The sequence below is a fragment of the Pteropus vampyrus genome, unplaced genomic scaffold, assembly GCF_000151845.1.
Source record: "Pteropus vampyrus isolate Shadow unplaced genomic scaffold, Pvam_2.0 Scaffold100, whole genome shotgun sequence".
NCBI lineage: Eukaryota > Metazoa > Chordata > Mammalia > Chiroptera > Pteropodidae > Pteropus > Pteropus vampyrus.
In genome coordinates this window covers 2,761,683-2,784,446 of record NW_011888881.1, presented here as the reverse complement: position 1 = coordinate 2,784,446, position 22,764 = coordinate 2,761,683, and the positions used below count along the sequence as shown (strand labels likewise).

The 22,764-nt window shown below is 44.5% G+C and overlaps 1 protein-coding gene and 1 non-coding gene across 2 annotated transcripts in view; both read left to right on the top strand.

Moving 5' to 3' along the window:
• DOCK3 (dedicator of cytokinesis 3) overlaps positions 1-22,764 on the top strand; it is a 285,004-nt gene that overhangs the window by 204,170 nt on the left and 58,070 nt on the right. The window contains exons 20-25 of the mRNA XM_011364750.2: positions 2,807-2,888; positions 7,077-7,247; positions 10,149-10,341; positions 12,857-12,984; positions 15,278-15,424; positions 17,400-17,498. Coding sequence (XP_011363052.1) covers positions 2,807-2,888; positions 7,077-7,247; positions 10,149-10,341; positions 12,857-12,984; positions 15,278-15,424; positions 17,400-17,498 — 820 coding nt within the window. The remainder of the gene's footprint in view (positions 1-2,806; positions 2,889-7,076; positions 7,248-10,148; positions 10,342-12,856; positions 12,985-15,277; positions 15,425-17,399; positions 17,499-22,764) is intronic.
• LOC111742771 lies at positions 4,299-4,417 on the top strand. The gene has a single exon (XR_002781461.1). It is a non-coding gene; the product is annotated as a 5S ribosomal RNA (ribosomal RNA).

Below are 22,764 nucleotides of genomic sequence, written 5' to 3'. Positions count from 1 at the left end.
TTTCAGTTCTTTTGGATGTGTATCTGGAAATGGAATAGCTGGATCATATGACAATTCTATTTTTAATTTTTTGAGGAATCACCATACTGTTTTGCACAGTGGATGCACCATTTTACATTTCCATTACAGTGCACGAGGGCTTCAACTCTCCATATCCTCACCAACACTTGTTATTTTCTGTTTTGTTTTGTTTTCTGTTTGGGGGAGTTTTTTTTTTTATAGTAGCCTTTCTAAAGGGTTTGAGGTGGTATCTCGTTGTAGTTTTCATTTGCATTCTCCTAATGATTAGTGATGTGGCATCTCTTCATGTGCTTATTGACCATTTGTGTATCTTCTTTGGAGAAAAATCTGTTCAGGCACTTTGCCCATTTTTGAATCAAGTTGTTTGGTTTTTGTTGTTGAGCTGTCAGAGTTCTTCATATTTTTTGGATATTAACCTCTTGTCAGGTATACGATTTGCGAATATTTTCCCCTGTCGCCTTTCACTCTGTTGGTGGTGCCCTTTGATGCACAGATTTCAATTTGATGTAGTCCAGTTTATCTACTTTTTTATTTCGTTTCCTGTGCTTTTGATGTCATATCTAAAAAGCCATTGCTAAATTCAGTGTAACTTAAGCTTTTCCCCTGTTTTTGTCTAAGTGTTTTATACTTTTAACTCTTACAGTTAGGCCTTTGATTCATTTTGAGTTAATTTTTGTTGATTGTGTAACATGAGTCCAACTTCATTTTTTTGCACATAGATAGCCTGTTTTTCCAATATAATTCGTTGAACAGACTATTCTTTCCCCCATTGAATGGTCCTGGCACCCTTGTTGAAATAATTCGACCATATATGCAAGAGTTTATTTCTGGGCTATTTTTATATGTCTGTCTTTATGTCAGTATCACACTTTTGATTACTGTAACTTCTGTAGTAAGTTTTGAAATCAGGAAGTGTGATTTTTCTAACTTCTTTTTCAAGATTGTTTTGGTTCTTTGGGATCCCTTGGATTCTATATGAACTTTAGAATGGATTTTTCTATTTCTGCAAATAATGTCATTGAGATTTTAATAGAGAGTGCATCAAATCTGTAGTTCACTTCAGGTAGTGTTTCCATTTATTAATATCTTCTTTATGGTCTTCCTACAGTGTTTTGTAGTTTTCAGAGTACAAGTCTTTCACCTCCTTGATTAAGTTTATTTCTAAGTATTTTATTCTTTTTTGATGCTACCTTATATGGAGTTTTCCCTTAATTTCCTTTTTGGATTGCTCATTGTTAGTGCATAGACATGCAACTGATTTTTGAGTATTGACTTTATATCCTACAACTTTGCTGAATTCATTGATTAGTTCTAAAAGTTAAGTTTTGTAGAATCCTTAGGTTTTTCTACATATAAGATCATGTCAGCTGCAAACAAAGATAATTTCACGTCTTCCTTTGCAATATGGATGCCTTTTATTGTTTTTTCTTGCCTGTAGACTCTTTCAATACCATGTTGAATAGAAGTGGCAGGAAGCAGGCATCCGTGCCTTGTTCCTGATCTTAGAGGAGCAGCTCACAGTCTTGCACCACTGAGTGATGTTAGCCGTTGGCTTTCAGCCGACATTTTAAACCATAGTTTCTTACATAGCTGTCATACTTTTCCTTTTTCCTTCTAAGAAATGATGACACATGGACAATAGACTAGTGGTTACCAGAGGGGAAGGGAGAGCGGGGAGGGGGAAAAATAAAAATAATAAAATGTTAAAAAAAAAAAGAAAAAAAATTTCATAATATCATCTAATGTCCAGACTACATTAAAATTTCCCAATTGTCTCCAGAAAAAAAAAAAAAGAGATGATGGCAAAGCTGTTATAAAGAAGTCTGCCTTTTTCATGAGAAACATGTAAACAGCTAAATAGAACACACAAGTAAATGTCAAAGAAATAATAAGATAGTCGATGAAAGATAATATAAATAGTAAATATGGGAAACACAGGTTTTCTAAAATCATTAAAGCAGTTTTTAAAAAGTCACCATTTTCTTTTATGGAATTAGCACAGTTTTCGAAAACAAAACCCAAGGGTGGTGAGGCTGTAGGGTCACTGTAACTCTGACACTTCGATGTTACTGTGGAGAGCAGGCACTATGCTGTGTGTTTTACAGGTGTCATCTCATTAGTATTCCCAATAACTTTGAGATGTGCTGTTGTTTCCTCCATGTTTTAAATGAAGAGAACGAGGCACATAGGGATCAAATAACTTGCCCAAAGACACAGAACTAGAAACCGATAGGCTCCAGATGTGAACCCTCCTGTCTGGCCAGGGCCTATACTCTTGACCTCTGTGCTCTATTGCCATGTAAACATATAGGCCTTCTGACCCTGTAATCTCATGTCACTCAGGGGACTTGGTCCTAAGGAAATAAATTGGATGTGGGTCGAGTGGAGGGCAGGGTGGCACACGGGACTCTATGCCTTTTTCAGGGTCTACCATTGACGAGCCGTTGTGTGGCATTGGGACATAGCAATTTTAGACAAAGCAAAAATACACGTATGGTCCAAGACTTTGGGAAAACTTTCTTGTAATCAAAGAAGAAACATGTGTTAGGGAGAGTAGTGAAGAGGGATTGTACTTGCTAATTAAAATGCGGCAGCTCTTTATGGACAGAGAGCGTCGTCTGGTCTCAGATGATCCAAAGAGTCCACAGCTGTAATGGAGCCATCACTCCATTCTAGCTCATCAGTGGGATATTATTTTCTATGTGGCTGATTCAGGGAAGAAAACATTTCAGGCTGCATTGCTTGTGCAGTAAAGTGGGGTTTCTGGAACTGTTCTCTTTCCCAGGGAGCTCATCCGCTGTCTGAAGTGGTACATGGACTGCTCAGCAGAACTGATTCGGCAGGACCACATTCAAGAAGCCATGCGGGTAACGTACTGAGCTCGCTGTATGCAAATGGCCCGCCCCTGCTTGTCACTTGTGAGTAATCCCAGAGGTACAGTGTGCAGGACAAGCGGAGACATCCCAGTACACTGGCCTGCTTTCAGGACACTTCGGACCACATAACTCCCCTCCCTTCACCTCGATTTTGCGCCAGAAGATGCTTATTCCTGATGATGTTATGTTAGCAGGAGGGAGGCGTGCACACGGCTCCTGGCCATCCTCTCTGGGTTCTGCCAACAGCATTGGCCTCTGCTTCCATTGGCTAATGGATCGATCATACTCCTTCTGAGCCAGTGTTGGTGGCATCATTAATCAAAATTAAAATCTTCTGATACTTTTTTTCTACAATAGTTACTAAACATTGATTTTTGGAATGGCTTCAAATAAAAAAGAGCTGCGTGGATGCCCCAGAATGCTGCGTGGATATGTTGAGAAGAAGATAATCTTAAAACCTTGACCTTTGGAGGAACCAAGGGTACCCCCATGGCAATGACCTTGCTTAGACAGGTTCCATGACAAGGCAGCCCTTTATATGTTGAGCAGCTCCCGTTTATAGGAGACCATCCTCATTATGAGTTAACTTCACTTTCTGGTAAATTCTTTTCATGGCTGCTGTTTCTGCAGTAGAGAACAACCTATGAGAATGTTGATCCCTCTTTTGCTCAATAGTTCTCCAGACAGCTATTTGAAGACACTTAAAGTAAGTCCATACTTTCTTCCTTTCTGCCTCTGTCTTTTCTTATTCTTGAGTTACTCTGTTTTAATTGCTTTTTAACCATGTCTTCCCAACCCTTTTCAGTTAGCAATAGAAGGAGAATGGCAGCAAAGTAATTCTGCTTTTTCTCTGTCCTCTTAATATTACATCATCTGTTCTAAGTACCACTGGGCCTGTGATTTTGTTATTCTTGTCCACGTGGTAACAAGCAAAACAAATGTTTCCCTAAGCAGCATCAGATCGAAGAGGCAAAATGAAATCATAGATCTGTGTTTCTCCTACTTCTCTGCACATCCTATAAAAATCTAAAGCCACAAGTCCCATTTCTGGCCTCCTTCATACAGTATATGTGTACGGAGCAGTCAGCACCTGTCGTGGGTGCTGAGATGCGAAGAGGACCAAGACAGGCCTCTCCCCTTGAAGGACTCATCCCAGTGTCCCAAGGGGAAGTACGCACAAACACGGTGCAGAGCAGGGTCCTGCGTGTGATGTGAGGGCCAGGCCTGGGCTATCTTCTTCTCTGAACCCCAGCATCTGTCAGCTGCCGCGTGTACTATCTAAGCAGGTAAAGGTTGAGTTAAATGCAAAAGGTTTTATGTGAGTCCATAAATTAATTGCTTAAGGGTACTGGAGAAGGCATCACAAAGTAAGTTGTTTTCTCTTAAGAACTGTTCATTCAAGTCTACGGCCATGCCACCCTGAACACGCCCGATCCCGCCTGATCTCAGAAGCTAAGCAGGGTCGGGCCTGGTTAGTACTTGGATGGGAGACCACCTAGGAAGACCAGGTGCTGTAGGTGTAAAAAAAAAAAAAAAAAAAGAATCGTTCAGTCATTTATTTAGTTAATATTGCTTGATACCTGCCTTGTGTCAGGCACTGTATTAGCCCCATGGGATTCAGCAGGGGCCCAAGCAGAAAAAGCTAGGCCTTCATAGCACTTCCATTCAAGTGGGGGAAAGACAGACAATAAACACATGAAACGGATAAATACACAAAGTTAGTGGGCATAAAAAACTTGATGAGTACTGTGAAGGAAATAAACCAGGAAATAAGCCAGGGGGAGAGTAGCTGGAGAGGCAGATTTCCTTCAGATCCAGGTTTTAGGGAAAGCTGCTCTGAGGACATGACCTCTAGGCTGAAATCCGTGTTGGGAGCTGGGGACGAGCATTTCAGGTGAAGGAAACAGCGTGTTTAAAAAGCCTGCATGGGAAAGAGCTTGAGTTTTCAAACAACCAAAAAGCGGCTGATGTGGCTAAAACGGGCTTTCAAATGTTAGGTTAGGTGTGGGAGGCGACAAAGGAAGAACAGAGGCTGGTTCAGGGGTCTGGCGAGATCAGCTGGGTTGCTGGCAGGGTCACTTACGGAAGCGCAGAGTTCCTGGAGAAGATGGGCTTGGGTGGGGAGAAGGGGGAGCTGCATTGGGGGGAGCGCTTCTCCGAGGTATTTCCACACTTGTTCTTACCATTTCAAACTTGATCGAGTGACATCCAACACAAATGCATCCAGTTCGACGGTTTTATCAGGCCCTTTGCCCATCTTCGTCCAGGTCAGTTTACAAATCCTCTTGACCAAGCCAGTAAGTCTCCATGCGATCCTGTGGCCATCCTTTGTGACAGGACGTGTGTGCTCCTGGCCAGGCGCCTCTCCTTCTGGCATAACACAGCGTGGACCAGGAAACCCCCTCTTCTTCATTACTCTGATTCACTACATCTTGCCATTCTCCTCCCACCTCTACCTTTCACTTTCTGAGTCATGACCTTTCCAAGGGAGTTCTACCACTAAAGAAGATAAAAATAAACAGTCTTTTATTTTCTTACTTGGATCTGTTATTTGTTCCCTCATGAATGACCTTTGGTGGTGTCCTTGGCGGGTTTGAGGATGGCTTTTGAGCTCCTTCTCAGCCACAGTTCATTGTCTCCGCACAGGGTCAGGAGCACCCTTGAACTTTGAACGATTTCCATAGAGTCCACCCCTCACCTCGACTCCATTGTCTGCCCTCTTCTCCTTCCGCAGTCGTTTCTGCCTGAGGCGGTCCCGGCCAAGCTGATGCTGATCTTAAAAATCAGGAGGAATGGGGAACAGGGATGGGTGATGGATGGCTGGAAGTGGGCTTGTTTTCCATGCCCGCACCCCAGTTTTCGAAGGGCCGTCTCTGACACCGCCTTGTGCTCCCCTGCGCAGTGTCTGTGTTTTAGAACTTCGTGGTGGAACTAAGCCCTCGTGCCCAGAACGTGCAAGTGACTTTGTCGTCTGGTTCTGCTTCTCAGTCCAAAGCTAGTGATTGTTTCAAGCCACTCAATACATCTCTCGTGGTAGGTGTTTCAAACTGAAAAAACTGGTGATGAGGAAACATTTGCCCTTTTAAAATTAGAATATGGAGCGCAGGCTTTCCAGGTTCTCTCCAGACCAGGTGTTAAAAGGCTGCTGGAATGGAGGCTGTAGCTTTAGTGGAGATGAGGCCGCACGCTGAAACTTCGTCCACATGCGTCTGGTGCAAACCTTGGAAGACACATTTTTCTGAACCAGCCATTCTCTGGTGCCAACTGCCTTTTGTGTGGGACACACACACACACACACGCACACACGCACACATGCACACACCAGTTTTACTTTGCCGAACCTTCATGAAAGGTAGCTTGGGAATTGTTCCCTGTTATATATTTCAAGTAACTGAGCTCCATTTGTTTCATCCTTGGATAAGTTTCTCCTAAATGTCTCTGCCTTCCCAGTGTCAGGGAAGCATGTGCCATTTTTTTGATTAGAAAGCACAGTCTTGGATCTCGAATCTGTTCTTTTGAAAGAGAGTTACTCTGCTCACGAGCATGGGTCAAGCTGCAGGAACCCCTCAGAATCAAACCAAAGCGTGTTCTGGAGGCTGTTCATGAACTGTTTGTGGCAGGTGGCCTGGTCTGGAAGAAGGTTGGGGAGTGGGTGTGTCACATCCACCAGCTGCTATACAGCCTGGGACAAGTTTGGCCCAGCCTCCACCCCCATGAGAGGGCTGGCCTTGCGAGGCCCCCGGCTCTCTCTCGAAGATACAGACGACTCCTTATAGGACTCTTGGAATAAATTCAAGAGAAGTTCTTACAGCATTGCCTTTGGAGGGGCTTATTTCCAGACTTGAAAAAAAAATGCAGAGAAACTGATTTTTTTTTTTTTGGATCCTCTATGTTCTTGGATTCGACTGTTTCCATGACAGTCTGTGGTTCCTCAATTCCAGAATCTCAAAAAACAGTTATGAAGGAATTTGATGGTTCTCTCGGTAAGGTCACTGCTGCTCAGTGACCTTTGGACTTAGAGAAAAGTTTTTAAAAGTAAAGTGCATGTCTCCGCAGTTGGAATTGCCCATCACCTGATTTTCGTGTGTAATTTGCTGTTACTTTGCCCTTCGTTCCCTGCTCTGTTAGTTCCTGGCCATTGTTAACACGTTTCTATCCCTTTTTCTCCCACATCTCCAGGCCTTGGAGTACCTTTTCAAGTTCATCGTGCAGTCAAGGATCCTGTACTCACGAGCTACCTGTGGGATGGAAGAGGAGCAGTTCCGGTCGAGCATCCAAGAACTTTTCCAGTCCATTCGGTTTGTGCTCAGTCTGGACAGCAGAAACTCGGAAACACTCCTGTTCACGCAGGTCTGTCAGCTGCCGGGGAGTCGTGCTGCTGGATTCTTGTCTGTCTTAGCAGGTGGTTTCTTTGTCCTCTGGCTTCCAGAGTCGAAGAAGCCCTGCCAGGCTCCCGTGTGTTGGGTAAAGGTTGATGTACAAGGAAATACCTAATAGAACAAAAGGCTGCTTTTACTTCAAAGCTAGCTGTGCCCCAGCCACCAAATATAAAATGGCCCCGTGGCTTTATGGCCAAGGAGAGGCCCATCTTTGTTCTCAGGATCCTTCTTTAGGCCAGATGTGTTTAGCTACCATACTTTAGTCGTTGATGAAGATCGTATTTACGGAGGATGTTCAGAATGTGTAGAGACTTTCATCCCCTAGTTACTGTGTTAATTTAAAAAAACTTTAGATTAGTACTTGTCCATTCCAGCAGTTTAGTTTGAAATAGGTTGGAAAACAGTCGAAATAAGTAGAAAACTTTGGTCAAGAATTAGGATTAGATTCTATTAGAAATATCAGTGTAGGAAGGAAATTTGCTTTCTTGTATTAAAAATGTCAGTCAGCTAATCTATTACCTTTTCCATGCAACCTCGCCCTAGCAAAGATCAAGGATATTGCCATTGCCCTAGTCACAAGGGGTTATTTTCTCTTATAAGTAAATGTCAAAATTATATCTAATGGATTGCACTTCTCAGATTTTTTGAAGCCAATTATTACATCAAAACCGCCACCAAAGACCAGATAACCTCTCTCATGTCCATTCATTCAGTCACCGCCAGGACTGTCAGGAGGGCAAATGTCTTTATCAATGTCTCATTTACGATTAGAACAGTCTGTCTTTTGTTTTCCACTTGACTCCGTGTTGCCCTTCGTGGCCATTTGCTTTTAGGCCACTTGGCCCAGAGGACGGCTAAGTAATTGGGAGCTAGACTCTATAACAAGTGGGAATTCTGCAAGGTTGCCAGGCGCCTTCATAGAAAGGCTCCTTCCATGGTGCCTCCTCCTAAGTACCCAAACAACTCGTCTTCCTCTTCCCTTCCCTCCCCCAGCCCATCTGTTCCTGCCAGCAGAGGCCCAGGACTCCTGCCTGTGGCCTGCAGAGAAACGGGAGGGCGGTGGGTGGGGGGGGGGACCGTGGGTGCGGATTCAGAGGTAGCAGGCAGAGCAAGGCAGATGCGCATTCTGAGAACTCTGCGATGCCCTGTAAGCAACAGTACACTCCTACCACACCAGGAAATAGTTGAGATCTAGTCTCAGCTCAGACTTGAGTCAGGATCGGACCTGCTTCTCTGGTGCCAGGCTCACGTTTCATGAGTTTCAGAAGTCTCACCAAGTGTATTCAGGCAGATTTTCTGTCTTTGATTCTGACCACTGAGAGAGAGTAGGGTGCAAGTGTCTTTATGTCCTGGTGCCTAAGTGTAGGAAATTTAATTATTTAGGAGAGCAAATCAGCTACTGTTTGTTGTTGATTATGAGGTGTCTGCTTTTCCCCCCCTTTGTCTTTTTTATCCAGCTGCTTATGATAATGTTTTTGTGCTAATTCTAATAACTGCGAAGTAACCTTCTTGATATCCCAGGAAGTTATAAATCTTCAGATAGAATTCACATAAGTCCTGTGCTACGGCCTGGCCTGAGCATAGCCGGCAGTATGACAGACCTGTTTCCCTATGGCATCCATTTTCCACTCAGTCTGAGCCAGTGTCTAGTGCCTGATGAAGCCATCAAGAAAAACACCCCCCTCCCTCCCCGGCCGCTTTGGAAGAGCGCGCTCTCACCTTCTCGTCTCACGGCAACACGCGTTTCCCTTTGCAGATCTTGGGTTAATAGTGTGAGAGGACTGAGAAGTGGAGAAAGCCTCCCTCACGCTGCTTCCATGTAGACGAGAGAGAAGAGTGAGAACCAACATGCAGTGAAGGCCCTGTGCCAGGCACTCCACTGGACACGAACTTTATGTGCCTAATTTTATTCCACATGCTAATGGCAGGAGAGTATAGCATCGTCCCCACTTCATAGATGAGAAAACTGAGGATTAGGCTGTAACTCGCCCGAGGTTCTGTGGCAGATAAGTGGTAAAGCTGGAATTTGAAATCATGTCTGTCTTAATTCCAAAACTCATTCTCTTTCTCTTATACTTCTCTGCCTCCCAAAGGCTCTGGAATTATTATCAGATTGTCCTCAAGGGGCCACCTCATGGGCCTACTACCAGAGCGGAGCCCCTAGGTGTCTCCAAGCACACACACTCCTGGGCCATCCAGGTGGCTGAATGCTATGCCAGCATCATTGAAAGACCTTAAGAGGTCATGGCTGACTAAATCCACACATTCTCCATCCCTTGGATTTACCCCAGAGACCACCAGGCATCAGATTTCATGGTTTCAAATAAATGTCTCTATCCAGGGAAAATGGTCCAGCTCTCAGCTGGATCGCTGGCTGCAGGGCTCTGAGCAGAGTGCAGCTAGTGCTGCTTGGAGGTGCTCAGCTCTCTCTGCCATGCTCTCTTTGAGAAGCCCTTGGCTTGAGTTTTGGACCAAAATTGGAAAGTCAAGAGCTTGTGCATAGAGATAGACAAAAAACTTTAAATCCATTTTATGAGCAAAAACAGCTATGGATATTAAGGCATGTTGAACTGATTTCTCTCTATATTCCTTCCTCTTGCCAGCAGAAGCCTTGGCAAGTTATGAAAGCCACAAGTGGCCCGGGCCCCAGTCAGTTCCCTTGTTTCGATTCCCTCATTCTCTCATTCCCTCATTCCTCCCTGCTCTGTGTCCCAAGAGTGCCGCAGGGGCGGGTGGAGTCAGAGGCCAGGGAAGAACCCACCGCAGGCAGGGCTGCGGCAAAGCCTTCAGCCTCTCACCACCTTGTATCTTTGTCTGAGCTCACAAGATGGACACACACCTGAGCTAACCACGGCTTCACTTGCTTCTGCAGGCTGCACTCCTCAATTCCTTCCCAACCATCTTTGATGAGCTGCTGCAGATGTTCACCGTGCAGGAGGTGGCAGAGTTTGTGAGAGGGACCCTGGGAAGCATGCCCAGCACTGTCCACATCGGGCAGTCGATGGATGTGGTGAAGCTGCAGTCCATCGCCAGGACTGTGGACAGCCGCCTGTTTTCTTTCCCAGGTAACTCAAGTTGGGGTGAGAGTCAGATTCACCTTTCCTCCTTTTCAGGATGTTAGCCAAGAGGTAATCAAAAGATCGGGTTTATCAGTCATCATGCAAGAAGCCAGTAGCCTTTAAAATGCAGAGGATTTTTGGTAAACTGTGTTAGAGGATGCAGCCAGGACCTAGGCCTGCTGCCTTACTCACAGTGTATTCATACGGGCACGCATGGGGCGGCCTGCAGAGCAATGTGCAGTCCCACAGGTCTAGCCAGCTGCCAAAAATGGGGCCTGCCACACCCCCAGCAGAGGGAAAGGAGGGGGAGCCAGAGAGGAAGGTCTAGCCCGAGGGGATAAGGAGAGTCAAAGAAGTGGGAGACCCTGAGGGGACACCCTGAGGACCCACCTGCTTTGTTGGTTCCTCGTCTCACCGGTCAGATAGATTGCTCCTCTTCTCTTTGAAAGAGCCTCTAAGGATTAGTCAGAGATGGGCAGGGAACCCTCCCCCCTGCCGGAGAGGTCAGGACAGCCTTTCAGAGAGAACCTCCGATTCAACCCTGAAACCACATTGAACGGGACCAGCCTGCGGTGGTACCAGATGCTCCACATGAGCCTGATTCTTTAAGTGAAATATCATATCACTATTGTAGAATAATTTCCTAGGGCACAGGAATAAATCTAGCAAAACAATTACTATTAGAAGTTTTGGTAGAAAAAGTTTTCAAGTTTGACTTTTGAAGTAACAACAATAATTTCTCAGCCTGGCGCTACACGCATTTGCAGTGCTAAACGGATATTCTCTTTAACTGAATTCTGCCAGCGTGAGGTATCATTGATGGTACAGCTGCCACCACGAAAATCAGCTTTCGTCTGCCAGTAACTGTTTACAGTAAACACTCCTTCCTTCGGCAGCCCAGGAATGAAGCTTTTAGCAGTGGTTTGGATACACCACCACGGAGGCCATTGCCCACGCTCAGTTTGTGCACTGCTTTGAAAAGATGCTTTCTGAATGTCTGGGTAGGGGAGAGCAGACTACTCTCACTGACAGACTTTATTTCTAATATTTTTACATGCATTTGCTGCTTCCCATAATTACGTGAGGCAGATTATTCTTAAATAAACTTTATGTGGCAGTGGAACTATGTAATTGGGTTTTGAAATGACAAGCCCAGCACATTTTCGTCTGTATTTCTCCTTGAATGCCCGAACTGCAGCATCTTCCCTAAAGCGGGAGGGTTTTTACCAGTGGTGTCCTTTATCCAGCACGTATGTTCTTGGAACACACTGATCTCTCTTTCAGCAGATTCTAGTAACAGACTACTTACTATTTCGTCTACAGGCAGCTGGTGATTGTTACAAATCCTGCTATGTTGATATTTTGGTCTGCAAAATATACTATGAACTTCTCTTTCGGCCAAGCATCTTTTTAAACATAGAATAGCTATCGATCCATTTTATTAGAACATATTCTAAGTATTTGACAAGGTAGTTCCAAAATCTCTCATGTGTCGTATGATTAGTCTTCAGCTGAGAAAGATTTTCTTTCTGAATTTTATCTGAAACACTTAACTGTGGTCAAATATGAACAATAAATCCCAAATGCCATGGCTGGTTTGTGTCACTAGTGATCTGACTGCATCGTGCTGGCCAGGTCTGGAGGTGGCTGCAGGCTGCCAGACTCATGCTTACACTTGTGTTCACTTTGCCTTCTTACCACACCTGTGAGTAAATGCAGACGAGGCCGTTAGCACCTTATTCTACAGATGGGGAATACCAAGCCCAGAGGAGGAATCAACCTGCCTAAGGTCTTGGAGTGAGTTAATAAAGTAGCTTGAACTCCGGATTCAGCCTTCCTGAATTCAGGGTTCTAAACAGAGTCACCTCCTGGTGACAGTGCCATTTTGGTAACATTGAGGAGATAAGAAATGCAGAATTGACAATAAGGGTCAGCTAATTATCAAAGGCTTCTGAGAAGACAAAAGTCCAGCTGCTGTTCTATTCCTTGCTGCGGACACATCTAGAGGGGAAAATGAGGCAGGCCTAATGGCTGCCACAAAGGAAACAGGGGCTGGGGGGAGGGGGCGGAAGGACCTGGCCACCCAGCTAGGGCATCTTGAAGAGGGACCATTTGTAATCCATATTAAGTGTGCAGGTTCAATCAGTGCAGCTCATAGAACCATGTGTGTCATTTAAGTGGTATTTTCACTGTAGGCTAAGCTTTTCATTTGGAGTCTGGTCCTTAAAGAGATTTCGTTTGGATGCAACGTCCTAGCGTTCATCTCCCACAAAATGCCCTAGATACTAAGGCTCGAAATGAGAAGGAAGGAAAGAGAGATGGAAGGATAATGCTGTGGGTGTCTTATAATGCCCAGGAAGCAGGCTTCTGGGCCCACAGAAGGGAGCGGGGTGGCCTCCAGCTTGGCTTCGGTCTCAGCCCCACCTGCTTCAGACCAGCTGAGTCCCACAGTGCCACTGGCTTCCCGAGGCAGTTAGTCCTCCTCTGGAGGGCTTCTTCCTCTTTGTGTTTTCTCTCCCAGAATCCCGCCGCATCCTGCTTCCTGTGGTTCTCCACCATATTCACCTCCACCTGCGGCAGCAGAAAGAGCTGCTCATCTGCTCAGGGATTCTTGGCAGCATCTTCTCCATCGTCAAGACCAGCTCTCTGGTAGTGGCCCCGTACCCACTCCGGCCCCCGCAGCTCTGCCCCAGTCTTGTGTTACTTAAGCTAGAGGCAGAGCAACAAAGATGGCTTTGTACACTTCTCTGTCAGAGAAGCTTTCATCAGTGACAGGAAGGTGCCTGAGTGAATGGAGGCCTGTGTGTGCCCAGCAGGCTTCTCAACACAACACAGTGTTGCTATTTTTAAAAGTTTTGCTACGATAAAGCCACCCAGAAATGTAGTTATCTATAGTACCAAAAAGCCCAATCCTGTGCCATGCTCTGCTTCTACCAAAAGGTGTTAATTCTGCATTCCTGGGAGTGTCCTGAGGGTGCTTGGGCACGAGGACAGGGAGCCAGGCGGGCTGAGAGGCAGCTTGCTCATTCAGACTTTTCTGTCAGTTTCCTGGCAGCTCGATTCCACCCATATGGCATTCCTGTACTGTGCCAGATGAGGGCAGGACGTAGGAGAGAGAACTGCTGCCCACAAGCGCTCCGAGCCCCATGGCATGGTAGAATTGTGCTTTAGGAGTGAGATTTCAACCAGTAGTGCTTCCGCCTGTTTTCTTTCTTCTTTACATTTTCTTTTAAAAAAAGATCTGTGACCAGAAGGAGGAGAGGAAAGACATGTATCAGGTGTGGATAAGGGTAGGACATTATTTTAATGATATTCATTAAATATATTTATGACAGTAGAAGACATGCATATTTCTTATAGAAAATGTAGAAACTGTAGGAGGGTATAAAGAAATTAGGAACAAGAACGAGTTTTTTAATAATACTACCTCATTAAGTTGAAATAAGCTTTCTAGAGAAGAAAATTTCAAGTACATTTAAACTGAAGGCCAGTAGCCAGGTGATAAGAACCTACGAGGTTGGGCTATCCACGTGGAGCAGGACAGGTGCCAAAAAGAGAGTATGCTTGGTTTGCGCAGGATACAGGGACCCAGGAGGGTGCTCTGGTGTCCAGACTTAACAGACCATCTGGGGTTGGGGCCCGGCTTGGCAGAGTGGCTGTGACGGCTGTAGTGGCCCTATTGTTTGCTCTTGGCTCCAGGCAGGGTTGGCAGCTCTCCTTCCCACCAGGCCTCAGAGGCAACACGCTGCTAGTAACCTGAGGTCAGACTTGTGGGGTAGGCGGCTTTTTGCTTAAAAAAAAAAAAAAATCAAAGGGTAAAAGAAAGAGAGGAAGAGGAATGGGAACAGGTTACAACCTGAAGGAGATGGTCTGGTTTTATTGTCGGGTGCAAGTGGTTGCTGACAACTGCTGGGAGAGATGTCACAAGTAGAAGTGTTCCTGCCGGTTCAACAGAGGAGAAAGACGACGTTGGCCCCAACAGTTGCTCAAATTCTTCCTGTGGAATGGGGCACGGTGCAACTGTATTGAGTGGACGGGTAGGGGATGGATGAAATTTAAACTCCGTGAGAGCAGAGATACTGTCTTCCTTGTTCACCTCTGTACACTCAGGTTCTCGAACAATGACTGGCACGTGCTGGGTGACGGATTGATGGATAGATGGACAGATGGACAGATGGACATTCGGACCAGTAATATAAAGAGTCCGGAGAAGAGGCAGTGGGAATCTCTTTGTGAGATGATTAAAACGAGCTACAGGATTTGAGATTGGACGTGGGAGGTCTTGTCTATAAGAGGAGAGCATGGCTGCTTCGTACGTGCAGAGCCCGGTGGCGGGGAAGCAGCCCTTAGTGGGGAGGCCTGCTCTTGCTTCTGTGCGACTGCCTGGAAAGACGCACTGAGACCAGAGTCCTTCAGGTAGACCAGTGACCACAAGCAAGGGTGCTGAGGAGCTCGAAGTGGGACCAGGCATGTGGGCAGCGCTCGGGTCTGGCAAAGGCTGAGATCACCCCATGGTGGAAATAATCTTCGGAAAGGCTAGGATCCGTCTACGTGCGTTAGCAGTGGAGAGGGTGCCACCCCCACCCCGTGGTGCGAATGGTCAGCCATGTCATGCTTTCTCCTGACATTTCTAAGGAAATCAGAGAAAGTCTTTAACTCAGGACCTTCACTTTCGTCATGTGTATTGAAATTAACGCCTCTGCCTATGTTCAGAAGTGTGGGCGTCACGGTGATGCTGGGTGAGGGTAAGGCCCCAGCCATCATGCCGCGGCATCAGCGGCGGGAGTTCCTCCCCTCCTGTCAGAGCTGTCGCCCCAGGCTCCTTGACACTGCAGGCTAGTGAGGCCGCGACCGCGCTGACGTGGCCGACTTAGTAAGTACTGCCAGCTGCACACCAGCCTGGCCCGGCGCTAACGGTGTGCTCTCTTGCTGCTCGCTCCAGGAGGCAGATGTCATGGAGGAGGTAGAAATGATGGTGGAGAGCCTCCTGGACGTGCTCTTGCAGACTCTGCTCACCATCATGAGCAAATCGCACGCTCAGGAGGCGGTAAGAGGGCAGCGGTGCCCGCAGTGCACAGCCGAGATCACTGTTAGTAACTAACGTTCAGGTTTTCTTGCTTTCTTTTCTAACCCGGGGCTCCTCACCAACCCCCACCTCACCATCGCACCGCCCTCGTCTCAGCCTCCCTTCCCGCATGGCTGTCAGCATGCTGCCCTCTCCCCCCGCGAATCCGGCCTCCGTCCCCACTCAGAAGCTCTGGCTTCGTGCTCTGTGAGGTCTCCCTTAGGGCCGATTCAGGAGGCGTGTCTCGTTCTGCGTTCCTGCGCTGCCTTCGCTGGTCTTTGCCTTTGAGCCGGGTCATTTTCTGTAACGCAGAATGGACTAGAGATGTTGTTAGAAGGTGAGGAATAATAGACTGCTCCTTCTAGCAACAGGCTCTCCGGAATGATGTGCCTGGCAGAATGATTTTCTCAGAATTTGCTCGAGTCCTCACATTAGTTGCTTTCGCCCATAGTGTTGGGATCTCAGTGTCCAGTGTCAGGAAAAAGGTGATGAGGTAGATAGACTTGCACCGGGGTACCGGGCGGTGCTGTCCATGGTCCTGCGAGACAAGAAACAGCCCGGGGCAGCTTCAGGAAGAGCAGAGAGGTGGCCTCCGGCACCGGGAGCGGGCTTCTCAGCCCTCGTGTCGGAACGTGATGACCACATTGCACCGAGTCTTCCAGTTGGTAGGCAGGAGATTACAGTGATCTCTTCGCAGAAAACCCTCTTGGGAGCAAGCCAAGCTCCAGCGTGGCAGGCGAGCGGGGAGAGCAGAGCCGGGCCTGTGCTGCGGGCTGGACTCAGAGAGGGGTCTGCACCCCGAGGAGCGCCTGCGGAGGGCGCTCTCAGCCGAGGTGGAAAATCCCCCTGGCGCCCTGTAACCGTCCCGCTACCGGGGGCCTGACCCCGCTCTGTGCCCTTTACAAATCTTAGCTCACTTAGCAATACTAACGAAGTGATTCATTTACGTAGATTTAATGAAGATAATAACTACAGTTTAGCGAGCGCTTCTTTATGTCCTGGACTTTTTACTCAAATGTTTTATGTGCATTAATTCATCTGATCCTCATAACAAATCTGTGAATTATGACTTATTATGCCCATTTTTCAGGTAAAGCTGAGGTTCCCATACAAGTATATATTTTTACATAACTATATGCATAATAATTTCGTGGGTCTAGAAGGGATTTGAGAGTCTAAAAAACTGTTGTCAAATTCCCATGAGTTTAAAAACATTTGAAAATTGTCCAAATGAAGTCGTTTTCCTCCATGACTTCTGAGGAGGCCATCCTGTAAGAGGAGACCATGCTCGGCCACCACCAGCCAAGAATTGCCGTGAGATGGTGGAAGGCTTCGGAGTCCCTAAGGCAGGGTTTTCTTCCATGTTACCCCAGTTGGAACTTGAAGAAAGTTTAAAGACTCGTTTTTATCTTTAAATTTTATTTGTCTTAAAGGCCGGAGCTCGTCTTCTCATTCAGGTCAGTTTTGACTTCTCTGCTTTCCAGACAGTTGTGTTGATGTTTATTCCACCTGCCTGGTCCAATAACCACATGGAAGCTCTGGGAGGTCCCCAGAGAGATCCTTGTAGAAGGACCCAGCAGGACGGGCACAAAGTCCAAATTCTGTCCAGAGAAGGCCAAGCACTCTGATCCACGTAGCCGCTCTAGACTTCAGTACAGTGCGCTGGCAACATAGAGTGACAAAGGGCGATGTGGCTGAAGCTCTCTTAGGAAAATAACTGGAATATCCACCTCACTTTGCCGTGCTTCTTTGTTGTAGAGTAAGGTTTTTCACCTAGACCCACACTGCAGAGGTCTTGCTAAAACTCCCCAGCCTCCCCTAGCAGGACTCCCTCTCCTAGCAGAAAAGAAAAGTTATTCCCAGGGCCTCAGTTGTCACCTTCCCTTCCATGATCATTGGGGCCATCTCAGACCCTTCCTGCTGTCCTTGCCCTCTGTGGACTGGGGGAACACAGCCCTTGTGATTATCTGTGCTAAATGTTTTTTGGGTTGGTCCTCAGGGTGAGTATGTGTCCTGCCTTCTCTCGCTGCTCCGCCAGATGTGTGACACCCACTACCAGCACCTCCTGGACAACTTCCAGAGCAAAGATGAACTCAAGGTGGGCAGAAAAGCACTGACTGACCTTCCACCTAGGAAGGGAAGCATGTGGCTAAGATTCCCCAGGGGCTTTCCCCTGCCAGGGCCAGCGCAGGTGACCAGAGCTGCTAAGGGTGCAGGATTCACCAGCCCCACTTTACAGCTGACTGTATGGCTTCCAGAAGCTGTAAGCCGACAATATTCCCATACAGCCAGACCCTGGTGACACTGGCAGGTTTTCCCTGACTGAAAGCAGCCCTGTGACCATGTGCCTCTGGGAAAAGCTGCTCAGCCGCACTGGTGGCTTCCTTCCGTATAAACGCTACAGTCAGTCACCTTAGATTTTGCCCCTGCAAACCAAGCTTCACTGTTTAATAACTATAATAGTAATAATGGTGACAACTTTCCTTCATTAAAATGTATTTATGTAAGATAACTGTAGAGAGCAGAAGTGAGCACAGCCCACTGGCTGCCAGACTCTGGATCCAGACGACGGGGAACCTGGGAACATTCCCAAACCTCACGTGGCGTCAGCTGCTGACACACTCCTGGGGCTTGTGTCTTTGCATTGGAACATACTGCTCAGGTCATCCCTGGGTGAAGGAGCTATTGCAGACTTTAGGTCCATGCTCTACCTCATTCAGAGCCATCACTTTCATTTCAGAGTAATGCATTGCACTGTTTGTCATTTGTGTGATCTTTAAGAACCGTATTGCATCAATTAATAAGTGTCAGTTGTCACTTCCGGTATCTGGTCCTGCCTGCCTTTCCAATTTGCACAGACACGGGTCTCTGCAAATTGTCGTCGTTAACTCTTGCAGTGAGGCCAGCCTGTCTTCTCGGAGAGATGACCTTGAAAACCCTTGAAGCGAACCAACAGTTAGCCAGAGCCCAGACCTCACATCTGGGTCAAGCAGTGCTTGAGCTGGGCTATGGAGCCTGAAAATCCAGCCTTGGCTATTCTAGACCGTTTTCATCGTGTGTGTATGCATACGTGCACACGCGTGCTACTGATTCTCAGGTCAGGCTAGCATCATTCCCTTACTTTTTAATTAAATGTTTATTTTTATCACAGCAACATGTATACATAATTTTAAAAGCCAAAGCATTTTGCAAAGCTTAGAACGTAAAGCAGTGGTTCCCTGGCTCACCCTGACCCATGTCCAGTCACTGCTCCCCAAAGGCAGCCACTTTGAACTCTACCATTCTTCAAGTAGCTTCTGCTGCCACTTTTAAAATTCTAATTGTTAGTTATTACCTATTTTCTTCTTCTCATGGAAAATGAGGATGATTCCCCTGAATTATTCCTTTCTCACACATACATGTCCTTCCTCTCATTCTTCCAATATAATTTGCATGTTTTCGTTTAATTTGGTAATCTACTCTCCTTTATTACAGCCAGGTAAGTACTGTGGCGAGCCAAGAGCTGTACTCTGACACTTCCTTTCTTATAAACTTTTTGTTTTTTTCCTGGATTAATTGCCTCTTTTGTTACTTGCTTGGTTTTATTTTCTTTTGGTTTTCAGATCTGGCTAGGACTTCCTACCTTCTTTGTTATTTGCTTGGTTTTGTTTTCTTTTGGTCTTTAAGTCCAGCTAGGACTTCCTGTTTTCTCTGTCGTCTCTGTAACATACCTCTTCTTCCAACTGTCCTTATGGTGGAATCCGTCACATACTGTCAGGTCACGTTTTCCCCTGGAGACTTGCCCTGTTTCCATTCTTGTCAGTCTCTGTCTTTCATGTTAGACTTTCCTCCTACATGTGGAGACCTGCATGTCAGTTTGTGTCTACAGGTGAGGTCCTTTGGAGCTGATTAGCTCTGCGTGTGCAGGGCTTGTCTCCAGCAGGCTTCCCTGTACATGGTCGAAGAGAGGCCATTTGGTCCAAACATGCCCTGACTCCTGTGTCTGTCAGCCTTTCTCTTGGACTTGCCTGTTTCCTCAGAGAGGAATCCTTTACCCTTCTCACGGATGGAGTAGCCCGCCAATATTTGGGGAACCAAATAGGAAAAAGGGGTTGGGAGTCTTCCAGTTCAGCAGCTAAACTTTCTGTCACCGCCTGTTTTCATCTTGGCACCTCCGCCCTCAACTGTTGCTGTTTCCTTGAGAACAGATCCTCAGTGATCAACAACTTCAGAGAGCCGTCCTCAGTCTTAAGACAGGGTGGGGAAACATGAGATGGCAGAAGGGATCGTAGGAAGACTATAAACCAGTCCTCCTGTTTTTAGCCTCACACTGCAGTCTCTCAGAGGTGCCTGCTGAGACCTCCAGTGTCTCAGATTCGTGTTTCCTGCTGCTATCACTTCCAAAGGCTCTTGGCTATTAGCTTTTTCAGGTATACTAAATCAGTTACCATGAAAGTTTCCAAAATTTATTGACCTCTTGCATTCTCTTCTGTTTCTTTGTCTCTGTGAGCATATGTATTTCTGTAGCTCTACTGTTATTTTAGAGAATTTGAGGAAAGACAGAGATGAGGGAAACACGTTCACTCCACCACACTGAATATGGAGTTCTGTACACGTGTTCTTTCTTGCTGACAACATTATTGAGATGTAATTTGCATACCATAAAATTCATACTTTTAAACTATAATTCAGTCTCTGATTGTATCCATCTTAAAAGACTTACAAGTAATGAGATTAAGTTAATAATTTAAAACCTCCCACAAAGAAAAGCACAAGATGAGATGGCTTAATAGATCAATTCTACCAAATTTTTAAAGAAGTATTAATATCAATTATTCACAAACTCTTCAAAAAAACAGAAGAGGAAGAAAACTTCCCAACTCATTTTATAAGGTCAGTATTACCCTGCTGTGAAAACCAAAGACATTGCAAGAAAAACAAACTACATACCAATATCCCTTATGAACATAAATGCAAAAATCCAGAGCAAAATACCAGCAAACGTGATCCAGCAATGTATTAAAAAAAATTATACACCACATGATCAAGTGGGATTTATTACAGAAATGCAAGGTTGGCTTAACATATGAAAATCAATCAGTGTAATACACCATTAAATAGAATAAAGGTCAAAAACATGGTATCTTAAGGATGTAGAAAAAGCTTTTTAAAAAAAATCTCCAAATTTTTCATGATAAAATCATTTAACAAAATATAAATAAAAGAGAACTTCTTTAAACTGATAAAGAGCATCTATGAAAAACCCATAGCTAACATCATACTTAACAACAAAAATTTGAATAATCGAATGCCTTCCTGTTAGGATCAGGAACAAAAGAAACATGTCTGTTCTAACCACTTACATTCATTATATTGGAGGATCTGCCTGGGGCATTTAGGCACAAGAAAGAAAGAAAAGGCATCCAGATTAGAAAGGAAGAAGTAAAACTATATCTTCAAATGATATGATTTTGTGTACAGAAAATCCTAAGGCATCAATGAAAACACTATCAGAAGTAATAAGTTCAGCAACATTGCAGGATACATGATCAATATACAAAAGTCAGTTCTATTTCTTTTCACTAGCAAGGAACAGTCCAAAATGAAAAAGAGAAATAGTTCCATTTACAATAGCATCAAAAAGAATTAAAAATTAAGGAAAGAAATTTAAAAAGACCTAAATAAATGGCAAAACACCCCAAGTTCATGGATAGGAATACTTAATATTAAGATGACAGTACTTCGCAGAGTGATCTACAGGTTTGATACAAGAACAGTTGCCTTTTTGCAGAGATTGACGATCTGATCCATAATTCATAGGAAAATGTAAGGGACTCAGAATGGTCAAACAATCTTAAAAAAAATTATTGGATTCACACTTCTCAGTTTCAAAACTTACAGCAAAATAACAGTAATCAAGATTGGTACTGGCATAAAGATAGGCATATAGATCAATGGAAGTGGATCGAGAATCCAGAAATAAACTTATGTTTGTGTCGATTGATTTTCAATAATGGTGCCAGGACAGCTCAATGAGAAAGATGAGTCTTTTCAACAAATGGTGCTGGGATAACTTGATACCTACGTGCAAAAGAATGAAATTATACCCCTACCTCACACTATATAAAAAATTAACTCAAAAGGGAACATAGACCTAAATAAGGGCTAACCTGTAAACTTCTAAGAAGAAAACATAGGACTATATCTTTATGCCCTTAGGTTTAACAGTGGTTTTTAGATAAAGCACAGCAACAAAATAAAAAATACGTAAGTTAGACTTCATCAGAATTTAAAACTTTTGCATTCCAGAGGACGCCAACAAGAATGTGAAAGAAAACCTACAGAATGAAAGAAAATATTGGCAAATTATATATCTAATAAAAGGCTTGAGTCTAAAATGCATAGAGAACTCTTACGATTCAACAATGAAAAGACAACCCAATTAAAAAAATAGATAATGGATTTTAATAGACATTTCTCTGAAGAAGTACACATGAAACATGTTCAACATCATTAGTCATTAGGGAAATGCAAATCAAAATCACAATAAGACAACCACTTCACACCGAAAGTAGATATAATCAAAAAGACAAATATTGGCATTAATTTTAATTATTTTGGTTGAATACACCAGTGAAGGCATCTGGTCCTGTATTTTTCTTTGTGCGAAGCTTTTTACTAATTTGATCTTTTCATTTACGATAGGTCTGTTCAAATTTTCTGTTTCTTAAATGAATTTCGGCAGTTTATATCTTTCTAAGAATTTGTCCATCTCATCTAGGTTATATAATTTGTTGGCATGCATCTATTCATAGTAGTCTCATAATCCTTTATAGTTCTGTAACATTGATAAGAATGTCCCTTCTTTCATTCTTAATTTTAGTAATTTGAGTCTTCTCTGTCTCTTTTTTTTTTTCTTGGTCGGTCTAGCTAAATGTGTCAATTTTGTTGATCTTTTCAAAGAACCAACTTTTGTTTTCATTTTTTCCTCTGTTTTTCTATTCTCTATTTAATTTATTTATGCTCTAATTTATATTCTCTGCCTCCTGCTTGTTTTAGGCTTAGTTTGCCTTTTTTCTAGTTTCTTAAGGTGTAAGCTAGGCTATTGATTTGAGATCTTTTCAGTAAAGGTTTTAGCTTCATCCCATTAGTTTTGATTTGATGTGTTTTCATTTTTATTCATCTCAAAGTGTTTTCTAATTTCTCTCATGGTTTCTTCTTTGACTTATTGGGTATTTGTGAATGAACTGTTTACTTCCACATATTTTTTATTTTCCCAAATTTCCTCGTGACTGATTTCTAACTTACTTTCATAGTGGTTAGAGAACTTGCTTTATGTGATTTTAATTATTTTAAGTTTATCGAGGCTTTCTCTGTGGCCTAGC